The sequence below is a fragment of the Sinocyclocheilus grahami genome, unplaced genomic scaffold, assembly GCF_001515645.1.
Source record: "Sinocyclocheilus grahami isolate Dianchi unplaced genomic scaffold, SAMN03320097.WGS_v1.1 scaffold770.1, whole genome shotgun sequence".
In the NCBI taxonomy this organism is placed as follows: Eukaryota; Metazoa; Chordata; class Actinopteri; order Cypriniformes; family Cyprinidae; genus Sinocyclocheilus; species Sinocyclocheilus grahami.
In genome coordinates, this window is record NW_015505949.1 from 276,731 (window position 1) to 302,024 (window position 25,294).

The 25,294-nt window shown below is 35.4% G+C and overlaps 3 protein-coding genes across 4 annotated transcripts in view; 2 read left to right on the forward strand and 1 right to left on the reverse strand.

The window, feature by feature from the left end:
* Positions 1–4,233, forward strand: part of LOC107561401 (dihydropyrimidinase-related protein 2) — a 26,636-nt gene extending 22,403 nt beyond the window's left edge. For both annotated transcript variants that reach the window (XM_016245843.1, XM_016245844.1), the window contains 3 exons: positions 1,111–1,290; positions 2,191–2,356; positions 3,148–4,233. In XM_016245843.1, the coding sequence (XP_016101329.1) occupies positions 1,111–1,290; positions 2,191–2,356; positions 3,148–3,239 (438 nt within the window). In that variant the 3' untranslated portion in view covers positions 3,240–4,233. The remainder of the gene's footprint in view (positions 1–1,110; positions 1,291–2,190; positions 2,357–3,147) is intronic.
* Positions 4,234–8,118: 3,885 nt separating this feature from the next.
* Positions 8,119–11,018, reverse strand: LOC107561387 (alpha-1A adrenergic receptor-like). The gene is made up of 2 exons (XM_016245832.1): positions 10,020–11,018; positions 8,119–8,516 (listed from the first exon to the last, which is right to left on the reverse strand). Exons 1-2 carry the CDS (start codon positions 10,936–10,938, stop codon positions 8,119–8,121), a joined length of 1,317 nt encoding a protein of 438 aa, XP_016101318.1. The 5' UTR covers positions 10,939–11,018.
* Positions 11,019–17,738: 6,720 nt separating this feature from the next.
* Positions 17,739–19,421, forward strand: tmem230a (transmembrane protein 230a). The gene is made up of 4 exons (XM_016245839.1): positions 17,739–17,936; positions 18,281–18,460; positions 18,535–18,657; positions 18,730–19,421. Exons 2-4 carry the CDS (start codon positions 18,362–18,364, stop codon positions 18,868–18,870), a joined length of 363 nt encoding a protein of 120 aa, XP_016101325.1. The 5' UTR covers positions 17,739–17,936; positions 18,281–18,361; the 3' UTR covers positions 18,871–19,421.
* The last annotated feature ends 5,873 nt before the right edge of the window (positions 19,422–25,294 follow it).

Sequence of the window (25,294 nt, forward strand, 5' to 3'; positions counted from 1 at the left end):
TATATATATATATGGGCTTGTTTTTATCCCATATGCAAATATTCCCCCTTAAGTGTAAACCTCACTAAATACTGTACGAATTATGCTTTAGACAAGAAAAGTGGGTTTGCAATTAATAAAACAGAAAATATGTGATATCACTAAAAATATTTTAAAAGAGACCTTTACTTTTAAGCAAGGATGCATTAAATGGATCAAAAGTGACAGTAAGGATTTTTACATCGTTACAAAAGAATGTATCACAGTGTCCACAAAAATATTAAGCAGAAAAAAACAGTTTTCAACACTGATAATAATACTAATAAATGTTTCTTGAGCAGCATATTAGAAGAAAATTCATGAAAATTCATGAAAAATTTATGAGTAATAAAAAATTATTGATGCTTTGTATCAAGGAATAAATTACATTTCAAAATATATTGAATTAGAAAATAGTTATTTTAAATTGCTATAATATTTCACAATATTGCTTTTTTTACTGTATTTTTTATCAAATACATGCAGCCTTTGTGAGCTTAATAAACTTTTATGTCTTAATATTTACAACACAATTCCGGTTCTCAAGTAAAGAAGTTAAGAAAACAGTTGTTTTACATTCAGAACTGTGGCTAATCAGTAGGTGTGTGAGCATGTGTGTGTGTTGATTATCAGACTCACTGAATAACCTCATGCTGTTTTTAGGTCTTGTGGGACATACTGTATTGCTTTTAGCAAAGCGCCAGTAGCATTTAGAAGGGTGGTCACACTTTTGCCAGCACACACACACACACACACACACACACCCTGTATACTTTAATATACCTCCTCCCTCATTCACTCCCTCTCATTTCCAACATTCCTTGTTTGTACTGTATTTCTAAACTGGTCTGGGTTCTGACAACTTGTCCTCAACATATTGTTTAAATAGCTGTCTGAAAGGATCAATAATGATTTCCAACGGGACATCACTTCCATTTCCACCAGAATATCATGCTTCATTATGTGGAAGAGATCTGGATTGTTTGTGCAATGATTTCTTGCTTCATAACCATCGAAAGCTTATAAAATGTTACACATTGGAAATGTTTGTAAATCGACATTAGGTTCATGTTGTTGCTTCTTGTTTTCCAGGCGGTGGAGTACAACATCTTCGAGGGCACTGAGGTGCGTGGGTCGCCTCTGGTGGTCATCAGCCAGGGAAAGATCGTGCTGGAGGATGGGAACCTCCACACCACTGAGGGATCTGGCCGCTACGTGACCCGCAAGCCCTTCCCTGACTATGTCTACAAGAGGATAAAGGCTCGCAGCAGGGTGAGTTATGCATTCAACTTCCTTTATTTGATCAGGTTTTCTAATCTGAAGTTTATGGATACACAATCGATTAGTGACCATATTGTGATATTGATTATTATTACTAGTATTATTATCAAATGTTTTTGAATATTAAAATATAATTTTTATAGAATACTACTATTACTATTATTTATATTTTTGTTCTATGCAATACTGGTTTAAAATATACATATACATATACATTTTCAGTTTATTTTAGTTTATTATAGTTGTTGTTTTTAGATTTTATAAATAAAATAATCACAAAATATTACCATTTGTTATTTTATAGATTTTTTATAGAATATTACTTTTATTTATTTTTTATCATTATTATTATTATTGAATATTGATGTTTATTTTTATAGACTATTATTCAAAAAATATTCTATAATACTATATTTTTTGTTTTCATGCTCATTACTTATTAATATAAATGTCAATTAATGCCTATCACGTTTCTCAGCGTATTATTGTTTATTATTATTGTAAGATTTTTTAAATATTATAATTTGTTTTTATATAGAATGTTATTAGTTTTATTATAGAGTATAATTTTTTATTATTATCATTTTCATTTTTTTTCATAGAATACTGATTTTATATATACAGTATATATATATATACTGTATGTGTGTATGTGTGTGTGTGTGTGTGTGTGTGTGTTTGTTATCCAAAAATAAATAAATAGATTACCCATTTATTCTGTAAATATACTTATTCATAAATTCAATTTTCATGCCTTTTAATATACTTGTCAATTAATGCCTATTAAGTGTTTTCTTTCTGCATTAAAACTTACTGTTTGTAGTTTTCTAAATGTTTGAGGTTATCAGATTAGCTGTTTTATTAATATTATCACGCACTGTTGTTTTGTAGCTGGCTGAACTGAGGGGCGTCCCACGGGGTCTCTACGACGGGCCGGTCTGTGAAGTCTCAGTGACGCCCAAAGCTATGACCCCTGCTTCCTCTGCCAAAACCTCTCCTGCCAAGCAGCCCGATCAACCGGTCCGCAACCTGCACCAGTCCGGCTTCAGCCTCTCCGGTGAGCAGTTTAGAATATAGACTAAAAATCAATAGAGATGCATGATATTTCATTACCATATAGGCTGATATTAGAGATTAAAAAAGATATATATATTTATATATAAATTAAATGTATAAATATATATAAATAATAAATATTATTAAATAAAAAAATATTCTTTTTATTTGCTTAGTACTAGTCAGAAATGTAATATTATTGAGAGATTTTGTTGTTTTTATATCATTTACATTTAGGGCTGGGTATCGAGTTCGATACTTTTTAGGCACCGACCGAATTGCCTCCGTACCATCGAGTATCGAAAAACTTCTCGTCGTTCGGTACCAAATTTCAATAACTAAGGGATTAATCTCATCAACGTCAGCGAGCCAATAAGTCAGAACAGCAATCATGGAAGAGAGAACACAGACAAACAGTGCTGGAAGCTGCTAATGCTCATCAGTAAATCAGTGGAAAATTAATAGAAATGATGAGTCTGTCTGAGCTATGCGTTTTAAAACGAACACGCACTAGTGTAAATTTAGCCTATAACAGATGTGTAAACTGAAGACTATTTGAGCTTTATTAATATTTGCACTGACGTATTGTATTGGTTACATTTTGTTCCTTTGTGCAGTGGCTCAGGAGATGAGTCTTTGAGTGTATTAACATCAACAAGCTGAAAAATAAAATCAATTTGGTTTTACCCTAACCCTAACCGAGCCCTATTCACATTAATCTATTGTGAACCGTTTTGAACACTTTCACAGGAATGTTCATCATGTTTAAATATTTGATTTGTCTTATTTCAGGTGCTCAGATTGACGACAACATCCCCCGCCGCAACACCCAGCGCATTGTTGCGCCCCCTGGTGGCAGGACCAACATCACCAGCCTGGGCTAGATGCCCTCCTTCAGCCGACAGGAGAATAGGGGGTTGGGGGGGAGGGATGTCTATAACGGAGGTGTTTGCTGAGACCACCGTGTCACATCAAGAACAGGGCCTATGATTCTCCACTCCCTAGTCTCCCAACCCCTGAGCTCCATCCCGATTCCCTTGTTTTTCTTTTCCCAACCTTGCACCACTTCCTAAAGGAGACATCTAGAGAAAAAAGCATTTGCCTCATGTGAAGAGAGAAGGAAAAAATGTAACATCCACATTTGAGCACTTCTGATTGTATAATTTTTATACTGTACTTTCGACCCACCACGAGTCATGTTATTATTTTTGTATTTAACTTTATTTGCTTTTTGAAATCAGAGGGATCAAGTGTGTGTATTAGAGAAGCTGTTTGTCATTGTTACTTATTGACAAGGCAGTGGTTAGAGTACTGGGCTTCTTGTGTCATTGTTTGTGGCTAAAAGTCTATTAAGACTTTTAAGTCTACTACATCAGGAATGTCTTTATTTTTGGGAATCGTTTATTACGTTTTTTTTTTACTCAAACAAGCAGTTTACATCATTATGAACAACTGACCGTATTCCGCCCGTGCCCTTTCCGTGGCATTCGATGCGATCATTTCTGTACCAGTCAATAAAAGAAAGCTTTTCCAGTGGTCGCTGATTAAAAACCATGTGTTGTTTCACAACCAGAGATGTGTAATTAACACTGTTAATGTTACTGAAGAAGAAACCGCATGTAAAAACAAGCAGCTTAGCAATGTTGGAGAAAATAAGAGAGGACCACTAATGATTCTAGCTGGAAACCTTGCTTGTTCTGGCCTCAAACTCTTTTTTTTTCGCACATGCTGCTTTAATACCCAAAGGCTAAGAAGAGGATAAAGTCAAGGTTGTATTTGGCCATGAAAAATAGTGAGCTGTTTAGCTACTGTGAGGACTATTGAGAACTTAAAAGGTGTTATCTATGGAAGGTTGTTTCCGTCACGGGATAAAAAAAATAAAAAGGTAACTGCGACTTTTTATCTCATAATTCGAACTTTTTTCCTATATATATATATATCTTACAATTCTTTTTTCAGATAATTCTGAGAATAAAAAAAATAAAGTTGTAATTTATTATTATTAAAATAGTAAATAGTATTATAGTTATTCCATACAAAAAAAACAACAGAATTGTGAGATGTAAATCAGAATTTTTTGGGGGGGGAAAATCAGAATTGCGATATATATATATATATAAACTCGATTGCAAGATGTAAACTCGCACTCTAAAAAATGCTGGGTTAAAAAGGGACAAACCCAGCTATTGGGTTGTTTTGACCCAGCGGTTGGGTTCAAAACATCCCAATAGCTGGGTCAAAACAACCCAATAGCTGGGTTTGTCCCTTTTTAACCCAGCATTTTTTAGAGTGCGGAATTGCAAGAAAGTCAGAATTCTGAGTTTATTTCTTGCAAGACTTTTTTTTTCTCAGAAATTGACAGAAAAAGTCACAATTTCTTTTTAGTTTCCACAGTTAGCTTAAGAAAATGCTGTGCAATATTTGAAATTGGTAGCAATTTCCAAATGCACTAAAGCCCACACTTAAGTGATGACGTGAACACTTGGCATATGTTTACAGCCAAACATGTTGCCTTTCAAAGTATATTTCATTTGATAGCGTGCGCAAACTCGATACATGCGGACTAAAAATTTACTAAAAACTAGACATGTTGTCCCCTTGTGGACAAATTAATTAGTGTGAATGTGCATGTGTGAGCTAAATGAATGTGATTACAAAAATTGGGCTCCACGCGTACTAAGTATACTTTGGACTAAGAGTAACCCCCAGATATATATTTCTGTAAGTTTGGTCGCAGCACAAAACAAATGTGCCGTGTGAGTCATGAGATTTTATGGTATTGAGTGACTGTGTCGCTACTTTCTATGTCAACAAATGTGATATCGCAAACCTTACGCTAATGTGTCTTTTTTGTATCTTTAACTCCAAGCTGTGTCTGAGATGTACTGATCACATTGAGTACTTCTACTAGAGCTTGTTCATGTTTTTTGTTCGAAAACAACTCCAAGGCTGTTAAATGTCAAATAGCCGGTTAACCGATACAAAGGTGCCAGATTTTTCTCTTAACTCGTCATAGTGCTTTTTAAAGTATGAGTTATCACAGCGCCATTTTTAATGTCGACATCCATTTTAGTGCCGTGGTAATATGCTGCATCCTGTAATAATATCATATAAATAAAAGTTAAAGGTTAAAGGTGATTTTCAACAACTGTGCCTGTGGCAGCTCCATATTATTGTATTTTATCAACGAATGAATGAGAAATTGTTAATCTGTTTGTTTTTCTTCCAAGTTGGTCTGGAAACCTGAAAAATATGCCATAAAAACCCAAAGGGCAATGCATTGAGCAGCTAGTACTCTAAGTTTAGCTAATACAGCTAGCACAGTGTCCGGTTTCTTCTCCTGTGTTTGACACATTTCCTTTTGAAACTAGAAGTTTGGACAGGACACACTGGGATCATCTCTTTTAAAAGAACCAGGCTTTAGGTAGGCTATGTCAGTCATTTATTATGGTATTTGCTAATGCTAGTCGGCTGTGGAATTGAGGGAGGGACACTGTCACTGTAGAGAGCATTTGATTGGATAAAAATCTGTGTAGTACAAGATGAGTCATCAATATTTTTGGTTCGTTTGCAGTTAGGAGAAAGACGTTTTAAATCTGCCAACATTTATGAGTACACTAGCATGTAGATATCGCCACAAAACTCTTAAAGAAACGATAATCCACATTTTGTGGACCGTGCTAAAGCGTTCATCTCAGGCAAAGAAGGCATAGTAAGTTAAAATAGTAATAAAAAGGCTTTAACTGGTTTCACTGTGCCTTGCTTAAATCTCACTATGGATTAGCAACGGCGGGACGTTTTTGTAGTCTGTTTTTCATTTAGTAAACCCGTCCTCCAGCTGTTTTCTTTTCCCTCTTGAACATCGGCAAAATCTTGGCCTGTAACATCATACGTTGCTTGTCTTTTCCTCTGCGACTCAACACAGAGAAACAACAACACACACACAAGCGATTCATTCCAACGCAACGACAGGGTTGACCTCATTGCTTTTCCACTGTTCCTATGACGACTGTCCCTGCTGGTCAACAGGATCTGACTCTTATTTGTCATGGCAACACATTACACATCAGAAGCATGCCCTTAGCAACCCTTCTGGGGCTGGTGCTATTAAAACAACATTGAATGGCTGGATCATTTCAACTGATATACAGTAGCCTACCCAACTTATTGAGAAGGAAATCAGAATGGTTAAGGTATACATTTAATTCATATGTGCATTTCTCCACAATCTTGCTTCTAAGATAAATATGATTACTTTACTTTTTATTTTAAATAGGTCTAAAACGAGCCAAACATGTTCAGATATTTCATTTAATTGAAGTTGTTGTGAGTATATGGCATACATTGAGAACAGAATTGATTATTGAGAAGGAAATCAGAATGGTTAAGGTATACATTTAATTCATATGTGCATTTCTCCACAATCTTGCTTCTAAGATAAATATGATTACTTTACTTTTTATTTTAAATAGGTCTAAAACGAGCCAAACATATTTCATTTAATTGAAGTTGTTGTGAGTATATGGCATACATTGAGAACAGAATTGTCCTATGTGAGATTTCCTTGTCTTTTCCTTATCGAGACATCATATGCAAGAGTTCAAATGAAACATGCCTTAAGCATTTCCTCTGATCCCAGAGCAGCTGTTGGCACTAATACTACACACACACACACATGCTTTGCTATGTACGCTTGCTATGTTCTTCTACGTGTGGTATGTAATCTATGTAAAATGCAGATGCACTGAAAGGTCATTCAATCTGAGATTGCCAATGATTTATAATCCCAAACCCTCTCTTTCCCCAATCCAGAAGTGAACGTGTTGTGTGCTGGTGTTTATTCTGTTGGCTGTGCTGTTTGAGGATGTTTGCTTGCTTTTAAAAGTGTCAAATCCCTTGGATGGTGATGGAGAAAAAAAAGGGAAATTAATAAAAGGGGGAAAAAAAGACATTTTCTCTTCTCTGTTCTTAAACTTCAGCCATTTGTACAATTTACATAAAAATAATTTTGAATCAGGAAACCAGAATTAAGTAGACTAATGCATCTTACTAACACATACTGAATCCTTTAATAGTCTGTTATCATTATATCATCAAATGTGATCATCATCATGAGATTTATGATATTTGAACTATACATACACATACATATATTTAAATCTAATGTCTATTTTGAGGTATAAATGTACTATTTTCTAAGATTATAGGAAAAATATTACAAAACACAAGTGTTTCCACAGCTTTTGGACCCCATTGTACACTCTTAGAAAAAAAATGTAGAAAAATGAATACCGTTTCGGCAGAAAATTACCAGTTCAATTTCTGTTCAGTTTACAGACATTTCCTTCAACTCTAAAAAACAATACAATGCAGTGCGTAATTCAAAATATGGGACAAACACATGTAAATAATCTTCATACTTCAACCTTCATACCACAGTATATTGGACTTTTCTTGGAGTGTATTTGTATTTGCACAAGTTTTGAAGACCTTACAAAAAAAAAAAAAGTTATTGGTTCTGTCCACAATCATTTCATTACCAAGTGTTTTTTTGTGTGTGTGTGTGGCTTTTTTTACATTCCAAAGTATGAATCCTCACAGTTAAACTTCACAAAAGTGCAGATGCGTATTATAGATGTTGCCACAAGGTGGTGCTCCTGTAAACGAGAATTAGCCAGATCTCTGGTCATTGGTGTTCCAGGCTCACAACCTTGTCTTTGTAAACTCCTTTGAAAAGCTATCTTTTATTCTTTCAAAAACATTTCATACAGCCTCACCGTCCATCTTGCATATGGAAACCTGATGAACTTTCATTGTCAGAGATGTTTCAGTTGCATTCAGAGCACTGTTGCTATGTGCAGTAAATGAGTTCCAATCCGCGGTAGGCGATGCATTAGTAGGCCTCCAGGAGTCAGTAGATGTAGATGGGAAACCCTGTGGAGATTTGGGGCCATGCATAGGGTCCCGAGCAGAGACCGGAGGGCTCCAGATCCTGTGTGTTCTGCTGAGGCAGTGGCCACGGAGAACGTTCTGGAAGGCCTTCTTGAACTCCTGACTGAAGCACGGGTAGATGATGGGGTTGAGGCAGCTATTTAAGTAGCCAAGCCAGAAAGTAATTTTGAAGACAGTGTCCGGGGGTCTATGGGATGGGAAGATGGAGCCTTTGGAGACACGGAAAGAATGAAATGACAAAATTACTATATGGAGCAAGAGACCTCCATCATTCATAAAGTCACCCCAAGACGGAGGGTCAAATGGTTTTGGATGTTTCATATTTTCAAAGGCTTTGCTTTGATGTGCACATTTCCTTCCAGTATTTTGAAAGCTTTGAATCGGATGCACAAATGACTGACTCATTGCGTCTTAGCTGTCCAATTACTAAACACACATGTCGTTAAATAAGCTGTATTTCCATCAAAGTTCAAATGATTTGCCTGCAAACACATGTGGAATCCACAGAAAAGATGGTTTTCTGAACTAGGGCTGCTGTTAAAAGCCTCTGTTCTAGGTTGAAACAGACTGCAATACTTTCTTTCTTTCTTTCTTTCTTTCTTTCATAATTCATTCTTTTGTTGTAAACAAGCTCATTTAAATGCAATCTAAAAGGCCCAGCAAGGATTATGTCAATGTTGTTTATGCACAGAGGCATATTGTGGGAGAACATCGAGTCGTTTGGAAACATGGGTGAGAATAAACATCAGAAAATAAATGTAATGTGTTTCGCTTGAAAACAGAGTGTGTCTATCAAATACGCTCACATACCGCGTTTAATTTAACGAAATATTTAGAGCAGTATGTTCTTTGAGTTATTGCTGTTAAAGGTTCAACAAAACTTGGTCATCGTTTACTCGCCCTCATGTCGTTACAAATCCAGCTTACTTTCTTCTGGATGTTTTCTGAGAAATTAAAATGAATGAGGAGGAAACAGCCAAAATGACACTCATGCACTATATTTCTGCTGAAGGTGTACAATAGATTTGTATGAGGAACAGACCGAAATTTAAGCTATTCAAATCTCATTTGTGGCTGTTTATATTTACAATAAGCTCCCCTCTGCAGTAGCTCTTAAATATTTTATCATCATTTTAAAGAAAAACAAAACTAATAATAAAAAAAAAAATTAAAAATGAAATAAAAATTGTGTGGTGTGACCAAAATGTAGAGAAACAAAACAAACAAAAGCAAAACAAACAACACAACACAAGCTACTAACCAGTAGCTCTCAAAACTCATTCGCACTTTCACATTCAAACTGGCACAACCAAACCTTAAATAATTTGCCATTATATTCTATCATTTTTCTACTAAAAACAAAAGTAATATTTACTTTTGTTTAAAGTAATAAAAGTTGTGTAGCGTGACCAAAAACAAACAAACAAAAACAGGCCTAAACAAAAACAACACAACACGCACGATATTAAACAAAAAGCAAAACAAAACAAAAGGTCACTGAATAATATTAGATAATTTATTATTTTATGACAAAAAACATGTTTGTTCAGGTTGGAAAATGTTATGTGGTGCAACTGTGGTGTGCAATTAATATTGTACATTTATAAAATAACATAAAAAAAAATTATTATCTGAATTCAAATTGTATTTTATTGTTTGTTTGTTTTGGATGGGCTTTGCTGTGTTCACAAAAACGTTTAGTTTATACTCACTTATGGGCAGCACTAGGAAAAAAGGCAGCCAGCAGAGCACAAAACATCCCACCACAATCCCCAGCGTCTTGGCCGCCTTCTTTTCCTGGGAGAACTTAAGCAGACGCATGAAGGCGAAGCGCGAGTTCTTCGAGTGTACTGCTTTCTCCTTCCCAGCGGCATGCTGGGCGTTGCGACAGTGGATCCGCAGGGTCACTCCGTGCTCATTTAACCCATTCGTCTGCCAGCCCTTCCTCATGGAACGAGTCTTTTGCCGGGCCACCACATACACTCTGCAGTACATTACCAAAATCACCATCAATGGCACGTAGAAGGAGCATGCAGCGGAGAAGATGGCATATCCCGGCTCTTCATTCACTCTGCACACCGACTCGTCCTCAGGCATGGGCTCCCTCCATCCGAACAGCGGGCCGACGGAGATGGCAGCCGAAAGAGCCCATAGAGCCACCACTGCCGCCAGTGCCCTTCGACCTGTAGCCATGGAAGGGTACCGCAGCGGGTAACTGACGGCCATGAAGCGATCCACAGAGATCACGCAGAGACTGAGGATGGATGCCGTGCAGCATAGCACGTCAAGTGCAGTCCAGGCGTTACATAAATGATGGCCGAACACCCAACGGCCCAAGGCTTCAGATGCGGCGGAAAACGGGAGCACCATGGAGCTCAGAAGTAGGTCTGCAACGGCCAGATTGGCGATAAAATAATGCGTCACGGAACGGAGATGGTGATGGCACACCACGGAGAGGATGACTAGGATGTTGCCCATCACACCGAATATTATAAAGAGCATCAGCACCAGGCCCAGAGCCAGTGTCTTAGTGATGTCTATGTCAAACGCAGGTATGGCAGTGCAGTTGGGACAGTTCTCAGGAAAAATTATTAAACTTATGTTATCTTCTGCTGGAAGCATGTTGGTCATGATGTGAGAGTCCCTATGTGCAAGTTATGATTGATTAGCGGACATGCTGTGCAGATGATAACCATCCATGACTTTTAATATGCTTGTGGTTTCAACACAAACACACTTTAGTAGCCTGTCAGTCACAAGTGAAGACATTTGACTGACATTTCATCTTCTCAGGTATCTCTTTTGATATCAGCCATTAGCCATCATAGTTTTTATTCCTGATCTTGCAACCTTAAAAAGAAAAAAAATACAGATTATAAGCAATGTTTCTGACAGGATTTTGTTTTTGCACCAACCCTCACATGCTAACTTGCTCAACCAAAAAACCAATGCTATTTTTCCCAACTTGTTTATCTTTTTTATGCAACCCTGTTATGGATATGTATCTTTAACTACAAGTGTTTTGTTGGTTTTTGGGTTTAAGTTTCTTGTCTTAGTTCTTGTCATTGTTATGTCCCTCAGTCAATGTGTCATGTTGTGATTGGTTGTTTTAGACATGTGTCTTGTTTCTCATTGTTTGGATTGTGTCATGTGACCCATTTGGTTTGCTATATACTGTATATATAGCCCTCATGTTGCCAATGCCATTGTCTCTTGTCTAGCTTTGCCCGTGTAATCTACTGTTTGGTGAGTTTGTTCATGTTTTTGCCAAGTCTTGTTCATTGTGTTTCTGCTCACTTTTGGATTTTATTAAACTGCACATGGGATCTCATTCAACCTGCCTCCAGTGGATGTTCATTACAACAAGTTAACATAAACATCCAATAAGTAACTAAAGTGATTTAAGTTTCATTAACCTAATGAATTAGCATTTTAACGTTGCTTTCCAAATAAAACAGTAACAGTTGTTTGCTCGAGTAGCCTGCTGTTCTTCTTCAACTGTTATATCTACAGTAAGAGCAGTGTGCATTTCTGAATTTAGCCATTGTGTTCTGTTCAGACTGATTCACTGATTCATTAGAAGGAACCATAGATTCTTGTTTCATTTTGAGAATTGCGATTGTTGCAATGTATGTCTGTTTTCGTTTGCAGTCAGCGAAGTGATCACAATTGAAAGTTGTTAATTTTCAGTATATATTATTTTGAGGCACTTACAAATCACAATTCGGATAAAATACAGATATTATCATAAAAATGTCTCAATATCTGGCTACGAACCAATTATGTCTTTAGCTCAATGCGACTGATTCTTAACCCCTCTGCAATAAGTAATGGGATGGAAAAGTGCCTGTTCCTTCAAGTTACTATTGGGTGAATTGTTTCGGTGTAGCAGTTGTGTCCTGCGGATGTTTAGGCGCCTCAGTTCACAAAAGCCATTTAGGAATGATCTTTTTGTCAATATGGTGTGATGCACTAACTGCAGGAGCTATATACAGGCCAAATCTCTTTCACTGAAACAGAACTAAGAAGTTCCTGCTCCAAAAACCTTAGGAAAAGACATATAAGGTGCGTTGCCAGATAACATATTGGAAAAACGCTTTAAAGCTGACTAAGCAAAGCTTGGGGAATTTATATAAAGGTTTATACACAAACCAGACAGCAACACTGACATCTATAATGTCTTGGCAAGAGCAATATTTCAACAAACCACGGCAACATGGAAATTAATATGCCTTGTGCTTACAAATAAAACCTAGATGTATACATTCAAACCATAAAATGTATGATTAAACAAAAGTCATGTTTTGTTGTAATCAGGTGTGCTGACTTTGAGTCTATCATCCATCTGGTGAGCCTGGCTAAATATACTGTGCCCAAAATGAGAGGGGTAATAATGATTTTATTATATAGTGTAATGTTTGACAAATTATGAAACTGGACCGACCAAAAGGCTTCCTGTATTTTTGTTAGAATCAAAGGCATTTAAGGAGGAAGTTGTCACAATGGAAACTGTTATTTGAAAAAAATTATAATAATAAATTAACGAGTTATGCAACATATATACATATTTGATGGTATTGTAATTATATAGGTCTAAATGCAAATTCCTTCAAACTACAAATATATGTCAACATTTATACATGGCTGCTGAAAACAGTCACATGACCTTGGCGCCTCTGAAAGATGATGTCTGTGTTAAAGTGAGGTCAAACAGAGTTATATGCTCTATATTAATATAGTAGTAAAATAAATCATTATCACAAGACATATGTCAGTGATCACATTTGTGAGCCCAATTTAGAATAAGCAACAGATAATTCACATTACGAAAATCATAAAGTATTTATTTTACATTAAATGCAACACAGTAAAAGTTAAAATAAATATGTAAATATGTTGGTTTATCATATACCTAATACTGAATATTTTGTTTGCAACTTCCTTTTCATCGTATTGAGCTACTCTGGAGTTTCTCCCCATCTTTCAGTGTGTGAGCAGGAATAACTTTTCAGAAAAGACGTGCAGATGTAGTTTTAGAGTAGAGTGAAAGGTTCTCCCTCAGCTAGGATAATTCGGGGATTAAATGAGTTAAGAAAGCGTGTAAGGAAACAAGCATTTGTGTAATTGGACATTTGACTCAACCTGACTGAGACATGGCAGCTGTGACAACTTAACTTACCCCGTCAAAGTTGCCTTGCCTGCTAGTTTTACTAACTGTCCACAAATTAGACATACTGCCACACTAAACAGTAATACAGTTTGAACTAAACAAATTGATACCAATTCAAACGAACTCGAAATCGATGAATTATCATGCAGCTCTTCAGGTATGAGGTACCGGATCTTATAACATAGTAATCGCGTCTGTAATAGTCGCATGCTGCGTTCGCATTTATATTCATTCAATCACTCAAACAAACATTAAATTGCGTTTTTTTTTGTCTTCCTTCAGAATAAATATCCTTCTCAAAATTAACTGCACTTACCTTCATTCAGAGCAACATCTGTAAAAGCGAATGAGTTTTATAAAACAATAACCCGAGTCTAATGAGGAATCTGATGGGATGCAACAGTGTTTGTGCAAATATCTCAGGCTTCTCTCTCTCTCTCTCTCTCTCTCTCTCTCTCTCTCTCTCTCTCTCTCATGGTAAAGTATTTTTTTAATGATCAGATTGTTTTTGTGTCATACTAAGTTGTTTGCATGAAGCATTGTAAAGTCTCATCATTTTAATTAGTGTCTTCTTAGCTTCTAATAGGCATAGCTAGTATGTGTCAAAGATATTGTCAAGCTAACAAACAGCCTATACCAAGTTTTATCACGGCTGTCAGCGTAGGGACGGTTGCAACAACCTAACATGCTGTCCCTTACCACAACATTGATGTAAAAACTTCCCATAACATTACATAATAGTAATTTTATGGATTAATAAAGAACCCCTTTCAATAGTCCGGTATCTCTCCTTTTTTATTAAAGTAAATGGGTTAAAAATGAGTTCGAGTCTAAGGTGGACTAATTTCCTTCACTTTCATACATACAAATTAATATTTTGTAGGTCAAATGTATTGCAATAATTAACCAAAACATCTGTGCACACATAAAATAAAGTAATTTCAAAATGATTTAATTACATTTTAATGAATGTTTTAACTGCCCCTGTGGACTGTTGCAACCATCCTGTTGTGGGCTCTGTTGCAACATTTGACTTTGTCTATTGAAGTATAAATTGTATATGTATATTATCATATGTACACATGTTAGTGTGGGTGAGTAGCTGACAGATGTTGCTTTATTGTATTAAAATGTTGGCTTTCTAATGCAAATAGTCTCTGAGAAACTAAAGGAAATACGAAAAGTGTTGCAACTGTCCCCACTCTCCCCCTACTAATACTTTAATTTCACTTTTAAAAGATGAGTATATATAATGTAATCATTAAACAAACAAACAAAAATGTTTTCAAACATGATTTCAGTGTGTATAAAGACATATATATATATATATATATATATATATATATATATATATATATATATATATATATAATTTTTTGTAAATTTGCTACTTAAACTAATTATGACAGCATTTATTTCAAGAATTTGAGACTTCTACTTAAACATTTCTTATTTTTTGCGACTTCCAAACAGTTACACAACCTAGTTTGACTGACAAAGATGAATGTTCTTAGAAGAGGTTTATTCAAGTCATTGTCTGTATCAATCGCATTTTTGATGCATTTTTGAATAACAATATATCTGAACTAAAAAAAAAGAAGCACCACGTCATTGATCCATGTGCATTTTAAAACTTAAGTGCTTTTTTTGTGGGCCTCTTAGGTCTTCTTGTGTTGGTTTGATATGAAAGTTTCTAAGCACAATTTGTTTCTGCTTGAACAGTCGGTGGAGAACAGTATAATTCATCAGCACTGATCACTGACGTCCCTGAAGGTCAGCTTTGGTAATGAAAGTGAATGTCACAGCCAAAGAAAATAAATGATTTATGTGGCTATATGAAATGGCATTCCCGCCTGTGGCTGTGAATGTCGCTTTGTATTTCTTCAACTGTCCATTACTTTCTCTCGAAGATCCATTAGCATGATTTGTTTCATAATTCTTTCCACAATAATCCATGCCCTCAATCTATGACCAGAACAAGAAAAGTCCTCCGACTCTCCAAAGGTTGCGTGTCTCTATGGATTTATGTGGCTATATGAAATGGCATTCCCGTCTGTGGCTGTGAATGTTGCTTTGTATTTCTTCAACTGTCCATTACTTTCTCTCGAAGATCCATTAGCATGATGAATATTTTGTAGGTCAAATGTATTGCAATAATTAACCAAAACATCTGTGCATACATAAAATAAAGTAATTTCAAAATGATTTAATTACATTTTAATGAATGTTTTAACTGCCCCTGTGGACTGTTGCAACCATCCTGTTGTGGGCTCTGTTGCAACATTTGACTATTGAAGTATAAATTGTATATGTATATTATCATATGTACACATGTTAGTGTGGGTGAGTAGCTGACAGATGTTGCTTTATTGTATTAAAATGTTGGCTTTCTAATGCAAATAGTCTCTGAGAAACTAAAGGAAATACGAAAAGTGTTGCAACTGTCCCCACTCTCCCCCTACTAATACTTTAATTTCACTTTTAAAAGATGAGTATATATAATGTAATCATTAAACAAACAAACAAAAATTTGGAAGCCAGCCAACGTCAGCAGTTGCACAAACCATAAAGAATGAGGAAGGAATGAATCCTCCGTTTAGACGCTGACAAACAACAGATCAGATGAATGGGGTTTAGCACCTGAGAAGTGTCTTGGCCTGTAGAAAATGCATCTGATCCAATGAATCCATTACAGAATATTAGAATAAACAAAAATACCAGCACATTGTCATAGTGCTATTCTCACTGTATTAAAAACATAAAATATGAGAGTTTACAGCATCATCTACACACCCACAGCCAGTTTAGCAGAAAGTTTATGAATGTATAATGAAATTATTTGGGGAAAATATGGTTAAATAAATGTCACAGGGGGGAGGGGGGATGGGTTTGACACGGTCCGTTCGCCTCGGGGCCCGGTGCGACCGCACCAGTTGCACCCCCCTAAGGACACCCCTGCGCACCACACACACACACACACATGTTGTGTTTCCATGTTTTATGGGGACATTCCATAGGCGTAATGTTTTTTATACTGTACAAACTGTATGTGCTATTGCCCTACACCAACCCTACCCCTTACAGGAAACTTTGTGCATTTTTACTTTCTCAAAAAAACTCATTCTGTATGATTTATAAACTTGTTTCCTCATGGGGACCTCAAAAATGTCCCCACAAGGTCAACATTTACTAGTGTTACTATCCTTGTGGGGACATTTGGTCCCCATAACGTGATAAATACCAGGTACACACACACACACACACCTACATGGTTATTCAATTATAGTGTATTTTTAATAATAATGACATTTAATTTATTAATTATAATAATGTTTATGTATCATTATCATTTATAAGTTATTTTTAAATGTGTTATTATTATTATTATTCAGTTGAATCTAGTATTGAGATACACGAAAAAGCAGGTTGACTCTGAGTCAAAGTTAGTTTTTTTTTCTGTTTTTCTTACATTTATCTCTGAAGTATTTTTAGCCGTCAAAAATACATATTATTCATATTTATTAATTGGTTTTCGTTAATTTGCAGATATTTTGCTGATATGCACTGTATTTTTTACTTTTAATTATTAATTAAAAATAAAGTGTAAATTATTTTTTTGTATTCATTTATTTCACTTTTTGCACGTTTTTTCTGACATTTGACGTCTGCATTTATTAATTGTAATTATAATTTATTTGACTAATGTACTGTTTAAAATCGATTTAATATTTAATATTCTTTAATATATAGAGCAAAAACGGTCATTTATTTATTTCCCTCTTTAAAATGATATCCTGCTTTGACTCTGAGTCAAAGTTAGTTTTTTTTCGGTTTTTCTTACATTTATCTCTGAAGTATTTTTAGCCGTCAAAAATACATATTATTCATATTTATTAATTGGTTTTCGTTAATTTGCAGATATTTTGCTGATATGCACTGTATTTTTTTACTTTTAATTATTAATTAAAAATAAAGTGTAAATTATTTTTTTGTATTCATTTATTTCACTTTTTGCACGTTTTTTCTGACATTTGACGTCTGCATTTATTAATTGTAATTATAATTTATTTGACTAATGTACTGTTTAAAATCGATTTAATATTTAATATTCTTTAATATATAGAGCAAAAACGGTCATTTATTTATTTCCCTCTTTAAAATGATATCCTGCTATTTGCATAAGAAAGACGAGCTGCTATTGGCTGCCGCGGTTCTTCTTTCCTGCGCGCGCAGGTTGGAATGGGAATAAGGAAGTAAACAATGTCCGCTGAAGGATGAGCAGTGTTTTCATGGGAAAGCGGGCAAAGTTTTTCTAGTGCTGTGGAAGTAGCCGTTAAAAATCAACCCCGTCGGCTCGAAACGACATTACCCCGCATCTCTGGTTATTTAGTGAAAGAATACATTCACTAAGCGTCTCTTAGTGAAAGAATACAGAACGTTACTTGAAAGGCACGATCTGGTGAGTATATGACCGCTTCTATAAACAGATACAGTCGGAAACAGCAATACAAGATTTATGACTCAAGTCTGTATAAATAACCTCTTGGATGTGTATTCTAATTATATAATAGCTGCTATTAATTAATTACCTAGCTTGAGGCAATAGCCTATCACCAGAATGTTATCAAGTCCCTGTGTTTGAACTTTAATGTAGACTGGAATTTAGACAGTAAACATGACAGTCTGAAAATGATAGAATACAAATCTAACATGAGCCTTCTACTGCACTACTGTGATGCATGTAACGTTACTGTATTATAAGTTCAAACTTTCTTTCTGCTCTCGCACAATAAACCACATCAGGAGCGGGTACTCTCTCAGATAATCGCGGTATAGTTTGCTACTCTTCATCATCTTCAAGTGCCAGTAAGCCTACACATCATCATGATGGCAACTCGGAACAACACAGCCAGTGCTGCTCCAAACAATAAGGTGAAATACTCCAGGCTGGCAGATAGTGATGAAGGCTACATTGATCTACAGGTGAGAGAAACTGATGTAGGAAAATATATCAATTGTATTGTTTGTAGCATAAATGAATAAACACTGTTTTATAGTTCAAGAAAACACCACCTAAAGTACCCTACAAGGCTATTGCCCTGGCAACGTTCCTATTTCTGGTTGGCTCTGTATTGATTGTTGTTGGATCCCTTCTTTTGGCAGGATACATTAATGTCATGGTGAGTAAACAAAACTGACGTATTGTAAATATCTGTCAGTATGTCAGACAGTAATGTATGGTCTTGTTGTAGTACCCAGATCGCACGATTCCCGTTCTCATCATCGGCATACTGATCTTTCTTCCCGGATTCTATCATCTGCGGATTGCTTATTATGCTTCCAAGGGTTACCGTGGGTATTCTTACGATGACATCCCCGATTTTGATGACTAAATGGATCTAGTCATACCGAATGCTGTTACTTATGTGTTTTCTGCAGATGTTGCATGATTTGCCTTTAGACTTTCATTCTCTGTTTACTCCGAGTTTCTCGGGGAGAGAAACTGTGGCACACTGTGCTTTATTGAGCTGAATATCTTTATTTGACCAAAAGAAGTGCAATATTAAGCAAAATAGAGTATTTATTTAGCTAAATGCATAAAAGGCCAACAAGAAATATGCTGATATTTTCGTAGCTTTTATAAAACTTGAAAAAGTATTGTTTTAAAAGCTAGAAAATGTATGTATCTGTAATGGAGCATGTTATTTACTGTATATACACTATTATCAGTCAAATGTTTGGACACAAATTAGAGTTGTATGCCAAAGATGAAAATAATAAACATTTTCTTTTTTTTCTAACTGGATAAGTTAGTCTGGAAAGTGATGAAAAGTAGCCAAAAAGTAATGTACATGCCCTAAGAAAGTAATATATTTAAAATACATTGATTTCATACTAAGTATGAATACTACGTTCAAATCTATTAACATATTTACTGACATATGCTCGGGACTTACTGATATAACAATTATAATTTGGAGTACTACTTATGCACAATGCACATTTCTAAGCCTAAAATGTGTTTTAATATCACTGTTGATGAGGATCGTATGGTCTTTGAATAAGATCGGTCTTTACATGCAAGATATTTCAAGTGTAGCTGAAGTATACTTGCGTTAGTTCCACTTGAGCACGATCAAATATACTTCAGCATCTTTAATTGGACTTCAGCACTACTTCTGCACAATTAAAGTGCATTAAGTACAAAATTAGTTGTTCCAGTTTAGCAGACTTTACGTATACCAGTTAAGTACATAAATATGTAAATGTATTTGTAGTATACTTAGCATGAAATAAATGTATTTCAAATACATTTGAGTATATTTATTTTTCACAAGGGTGGGAACTTCTGTATTGTTTAAAAAGTAGCCCAGGATGCACATCATGTAGTCCTGAGTATGCAGAGCTAGAATCTAGGCAAAAGGTGGTGACTTTGAGGGGGAAAAAGCACGATAGATGTAAGATATTTATGTTGTTTCCCTTTTTTGCTTACTACTTTTTCCCATATACTTCTGTTTGTGTTCCCATGCTTGCATATTTGTTATTTTGTAGTTTTATTGACCTAACCATTATTTTAAAGTGTGGAAAATAGTAAGATTGAGCAGATGTGCTCAAATCTTTGACTGGTAGTTGCAGTATTGTTTTTGTGGAATAAACCGTTTTATTCAGTCTTCTCTTTGGTTCGAAAATGTTTGAAGGAAGTTGTGCTTCTGATTTCTGAGGGAACAAAAAGTTGTATTTTGAGATCCACTAAAGGTTATGAGAAGTGTACTATTTTTTGATAGTTTTTTAAAATTCAATATTTATGAATGTTGATATGCTTTTTTTTTTTAAGTGAAGCAAAACAGAAGAGTACATTTATGAATTAAGATTGTTGTTTTCAAAACATATAACTTATAATGGTATACAATAAACCATACTTCTCTTTCGGTTTTATGGTAAGATAAATATTGTTTTCTGTGCATAGAATGCAAACTAATAGAATATTAAAAATTAATGTCTGGATGATCTGACACATAGGACAGGAGGCACAGAAATGGGTAGCCAATAAAACAAGGTGCTGCACTTGACCTACAGTTTTCAGGGTTATTGAACTGGAGGTAATATCAGCCTTAACATCTTTCTTTATGCATCCTTTTTGTCTCAAAACAGTTTTTATTTCCAACGTTAAAACTAGATATTGTTTGCAGAATTAATCATGCAACATAAGGAGGATTTTGATAGCATGTTGTTGTTTGAAGCATTTATTGTTTCATAATGCATACTGTTTCACATAGTATTAAAAAGTATAAACTGAAATAAGCAGCAAGGTAGTGTTCCTTTCAAAGACGCCTCCTGTCCTGAAGAGAAAACACAAGAATGCACTGCCCTCTAGTGGTCAGTAGTTGAAAGTGTTGGAACTACGAAATAGCAAGTGAACTGCCACCGCTAGGGGGCCCACAAACTACTGTTTGATCCTGAAAATAAGACACTATGCCAAGCCGAACTTGGAAGACTCTGTTGCGGTGTAGTACTAACATATAATCAGTGTTGGGGAAAGTTACTTTTAAAAGTAATGCATTACAATATTGCGTTACTCCATAAAAAAGTAACTAATTATGTTACTTAGTTACTTTTTATGGAAAGTAATGCGTTACGTTACTTTTGCATTACTTTTTAAATCTGGACAGGGCTTGCTTGTTTGATTTTAAAATAAAAAAGTTATATTTTTGGCAAATATAAAAGCCTTTTCACACCAAAAGTGAAATGAATAAGCCTCAGGCTGAAGGGAAAGTACATTTACGTCCGTACAGTAGAATGCAGAAGAAATTTCAACACACTTCTTCTGTGTTGTAATTTTTTATTATTAGTACGCTTGAACTGGATCATCTAAGGTCAGAAGCAAAGGCATTGGTTAATGGGAAAATGGGATTAAATACATAAAGGATATTTGTGTTGTTTAACATTTAATTATTGCAGGTTTGCGTTATTTTTATTCATTTTGAGGAATACTGAATCTGTGTTTTTTGTGTGTGAGTGAGATGAATTAATGCATATTCATATTTATTTTAGAACTACAGTAACATCTGATTTATCATTGAAAAAAGTAATCTGATTACGTAACTCGCGTTACTTGTAATATATTACCCACAACACTGTATATAATAGGCCTATAATAATAATTATTACTATTATTATTAACCGTGATAAAAAATAATAATAGTAATAATCATTATTGTTCAGAAGAAGACGAAGTTTGTCTTGGATTATGTTCTTATGAATTTTATTGTGGGTGTAGCAGAGTATAAATTGTAGTACGTACGTAGAAAAAGTAGTAAAAAGTAGTACGTGTTTGTGTTTTACATTACAACATTTACATTTAGTCATTTTGCCGACGCTTTTATCCAAAGTGACTTACAATTGGGGAATACATAAAGTGATTCTTCTTAAAGAGGCAAACAGACACAGGAAGTGCTTGAAATACCAAGTTTTAGGCATTGCTCAAATAAGTACAAGCTAGAAAAGGGAAGGAATAAAGAGAGAGAAAGAGAAAGAAAAAGTGTTTTTTTTTTTTTTAAGATGAAGTCAAATAGCGTTTAAAGAGATGAGTTTTCAGCTGTCGCTTGAAAATTGTCAGGGATTCAGCATTCCGGATAGGTCACTTCATGGTTTAGTTGCACTGAAATTCATGGCAACACCCATGACACATTTTCACTTCATTTCACTACCATATTATCCAACCTACATTCTAAGCCAGCTCTTGTCACGAGTCGTCTCAGTAGTGATTTCCGTGTGCCCAGATGTCAAATTGACCAAAGTACAACATCAGACACACCTCTGTATTATCAGGTCAGACGGAGCTAAATACCCTATGCCTGTAAAAAATGTAGGGCTGATGAATAAAACGTTTTTCTGTATTATATGCCAGCTGCCTTTCAACCGGTAAAACATTTAACATTTTAAATGATCCTTTGATATTAAAACACTTTCGTTCTTCAGACAGCTGGTTATGTGTAAATGTGTGTGCTGGTCTATTTGTTTGCCCGTGTACTCTGCGCATGCGCGCCAGTGTTTGCATGGGTCTGCTGAAGCAGCAGCGGGAGGAGTGAGTGAACTCAAGAGGTGCGCTGATGCGCGAGCGCAACCCTCCCATAGAGACAAACTTTACGCGCTTGGTTTTCTTCACTACATTCATAGACACAAGAGGAAAGTGAAATATTATTGGCCAGTGTTGTGAAGTTGTCCTTGAGAATTTGATTGTGATATGGAATTAACCCTGAGGGAGTATTAGTTCTTCTGGAATAATTCTTCGCGTGGTATTTTTCCGTCAACAACGCAAACCAGCGCTGCTTACTGTAGCTGACAGATGAAGCGATACACTGGTGAGTATAAACTACAGCTCACTCTCACTAGTTGAATGTAATAAAAAAAAAAACACTTTTAATTGTGCGTTTTGTGTAATCCTAAAACTGAATGAGCGGTAATTACAGCACCATTTAATTAAGAGTAAGTTTAAGTCAGTAAAAAAACAGTAAAAAACCGTATTATTTAAATACAGTAGAGTACTGTTAAAATTGGCTGTAAATTAACAGCAATTTCTTAAACGGCAAAATATTGCCCAGAATGCATTGTTTTCTACAGCACATTACTGTTTTAATGGAAAACAGTACATTACTGTCAGATTTTGGCCGTTATTTTACAGCAATTTTTTACAGTGTATCTATCTATCTATCTATCTATTTATTTATTCGGTTTTATACAGGCTAACACACAGAATAATGTTTATTTGCCAAACTTAAGTTATATTATATTGCCAGCAACATTTATATGCTGATTTGGGTTTATTGTCTATTTATGTATTTTTTTATTTGTTGTTGTTGTTGATAGTGTGTTTGTTTGAGAAGTGTGGGATTTATTTAAGGTTTGACTGTTAGCGAGGACAAATTAAAGGGTTTTGTTGCCTCTGCAAGGGGTCCAAGTGGATTTGTGGGGGCAGGTCAAGCAGATTTGCCAACATCTACCCAGCATAGTGTTTTATAATATCCAAAAGAGGCTTGTTGGTTGTTGTAGATCAATTTCTGACCTGTTCATCGATAGTGTAACATAGGGTGAATTCAGGTTGATGGTTGAGTGGGACACTTTTTTCCAGTCATTTCAATGACAAAAAGTATCATTCAAGCTGAATTCATTCCTACATTTGGACGTTTAATCTTTTTTGTTTTTTTTTTCTTTTGGGTTAGGTAACTCTTATTGAATTGCCGTTATTGAAGTTCATTAAGCGTTCATTCATCAAACTTCCCTAATTGAGTGTAAACAATCCTTATTGAGTGTAAACAATGGCTGTGACAATGGATTTTCCTTTTCATCAAATGTTAGCCCAGTGCGACTCACGTGTAGATCCGGAGTCAGTCGCATGCGTAATGTAGTCAAATTCACAGTATACCACAGTGTATTCACTGGTCAGAGACATCATTCTTATTTACAGTGATATTAAACTCACTTTTTCCAGGCTCACTGCAAGCCAGATTATCCTGGATTACACTGAGTCTCTATGTCTGATCTGTCATGAATTCATGCACAGCACCATGCAATGTATGGATTATGATGCTTGCATATGCAATGGTGTTATAACATTATCATTACGGAAAATCTGTAATCAACACTGTCAAGGATATGGCACTTTCTCTCTTCATCAAATGGCTGATGACGTTTTTTCAGGGTTCGACACTTTTGAATTTATACGTGCTTGTTGTTAAATTTGCATGTTGGTGAAGACTTTTGGGTTGACTGAATATTTTTTCCTCATACAAACAGTGATCTCATTCCATTCGTTTTTTTAGATCATTTTAACTGGTTTATAGTAGACTAAAGCAATCCACCTATAGCAGCTAAATCTCTATTATCATTCTAAAATGTATTTGGATGTGTTTTTTTTTAAGTGCACATCTAGCTGCATCATCTATTGAGTTCATAAAAAGGTTTTTGTTAAAGCTTTGTAAAATAAGGAAAGTGGGTTAACATTTCTGACCTCCACAAATCAATGGTTAGTCCATTTGGCTGATTAAATCCGTGAGCTCCGGTGTAGCTGCGATCACGTCAGCAGGGAATCTGCTCTGAGCCTCAGAGTTTCAGGTCCAGCTGCTACAAATGATCTGTTTATTTGCTCTAGTGAACAAATGCGTTTGCTTGTTGTTAAATTTGCATGTTGTTGAAGACTTTTGGGTTGACTGAATATTTTTTCCTCATACAAACAGTGATCTCATTCCATTCGTTTTTTAGATCATTTTAACTGGTTTATAGTAGACTAAAGCAATCCACCTATAGCAGCTAAATCTCTATTATCATTCTAAAATGTATTTGGATGTGTTTTTTTTTAAGTGCACATCTAGCTGCATCATCTATTGAGTTCATAAAAAGGTTTTTGTTAAAGCTTTGTAAAATAAGGAAAGTGGGTTAACATTTCTGACCTCCACAAATCAATGGTTAGTCCATTTGGCTGATTAAATCCGTGAGCTCCGGTGTAGCTGCGATCACGTCAGCAGGGAATCTGCTCTGAGCCTCAGAGTTTCAGGTCCAGCTGCTACAAATGATCTGTTTATTTGCTCTAGTGAACAAATGCGTTTGTAAAGTAGGACTCACTTTTCACAGGATGACGTGACTACTGTTTTAAAGGCTTTCAAAGAGTAAATAGTTCTGTCGCAGGTTGCTAGTGTGGACGTTTCTTGTTTGTTTTATACTTTACAATGTTTTTTTGTGCTTCTTTGTGCTTGCTTTGCCACATCTGAGAGGAACGCAGTCGTGTGAGGCTTTGTTACATCTCTGGCCTCATTTAAAGTC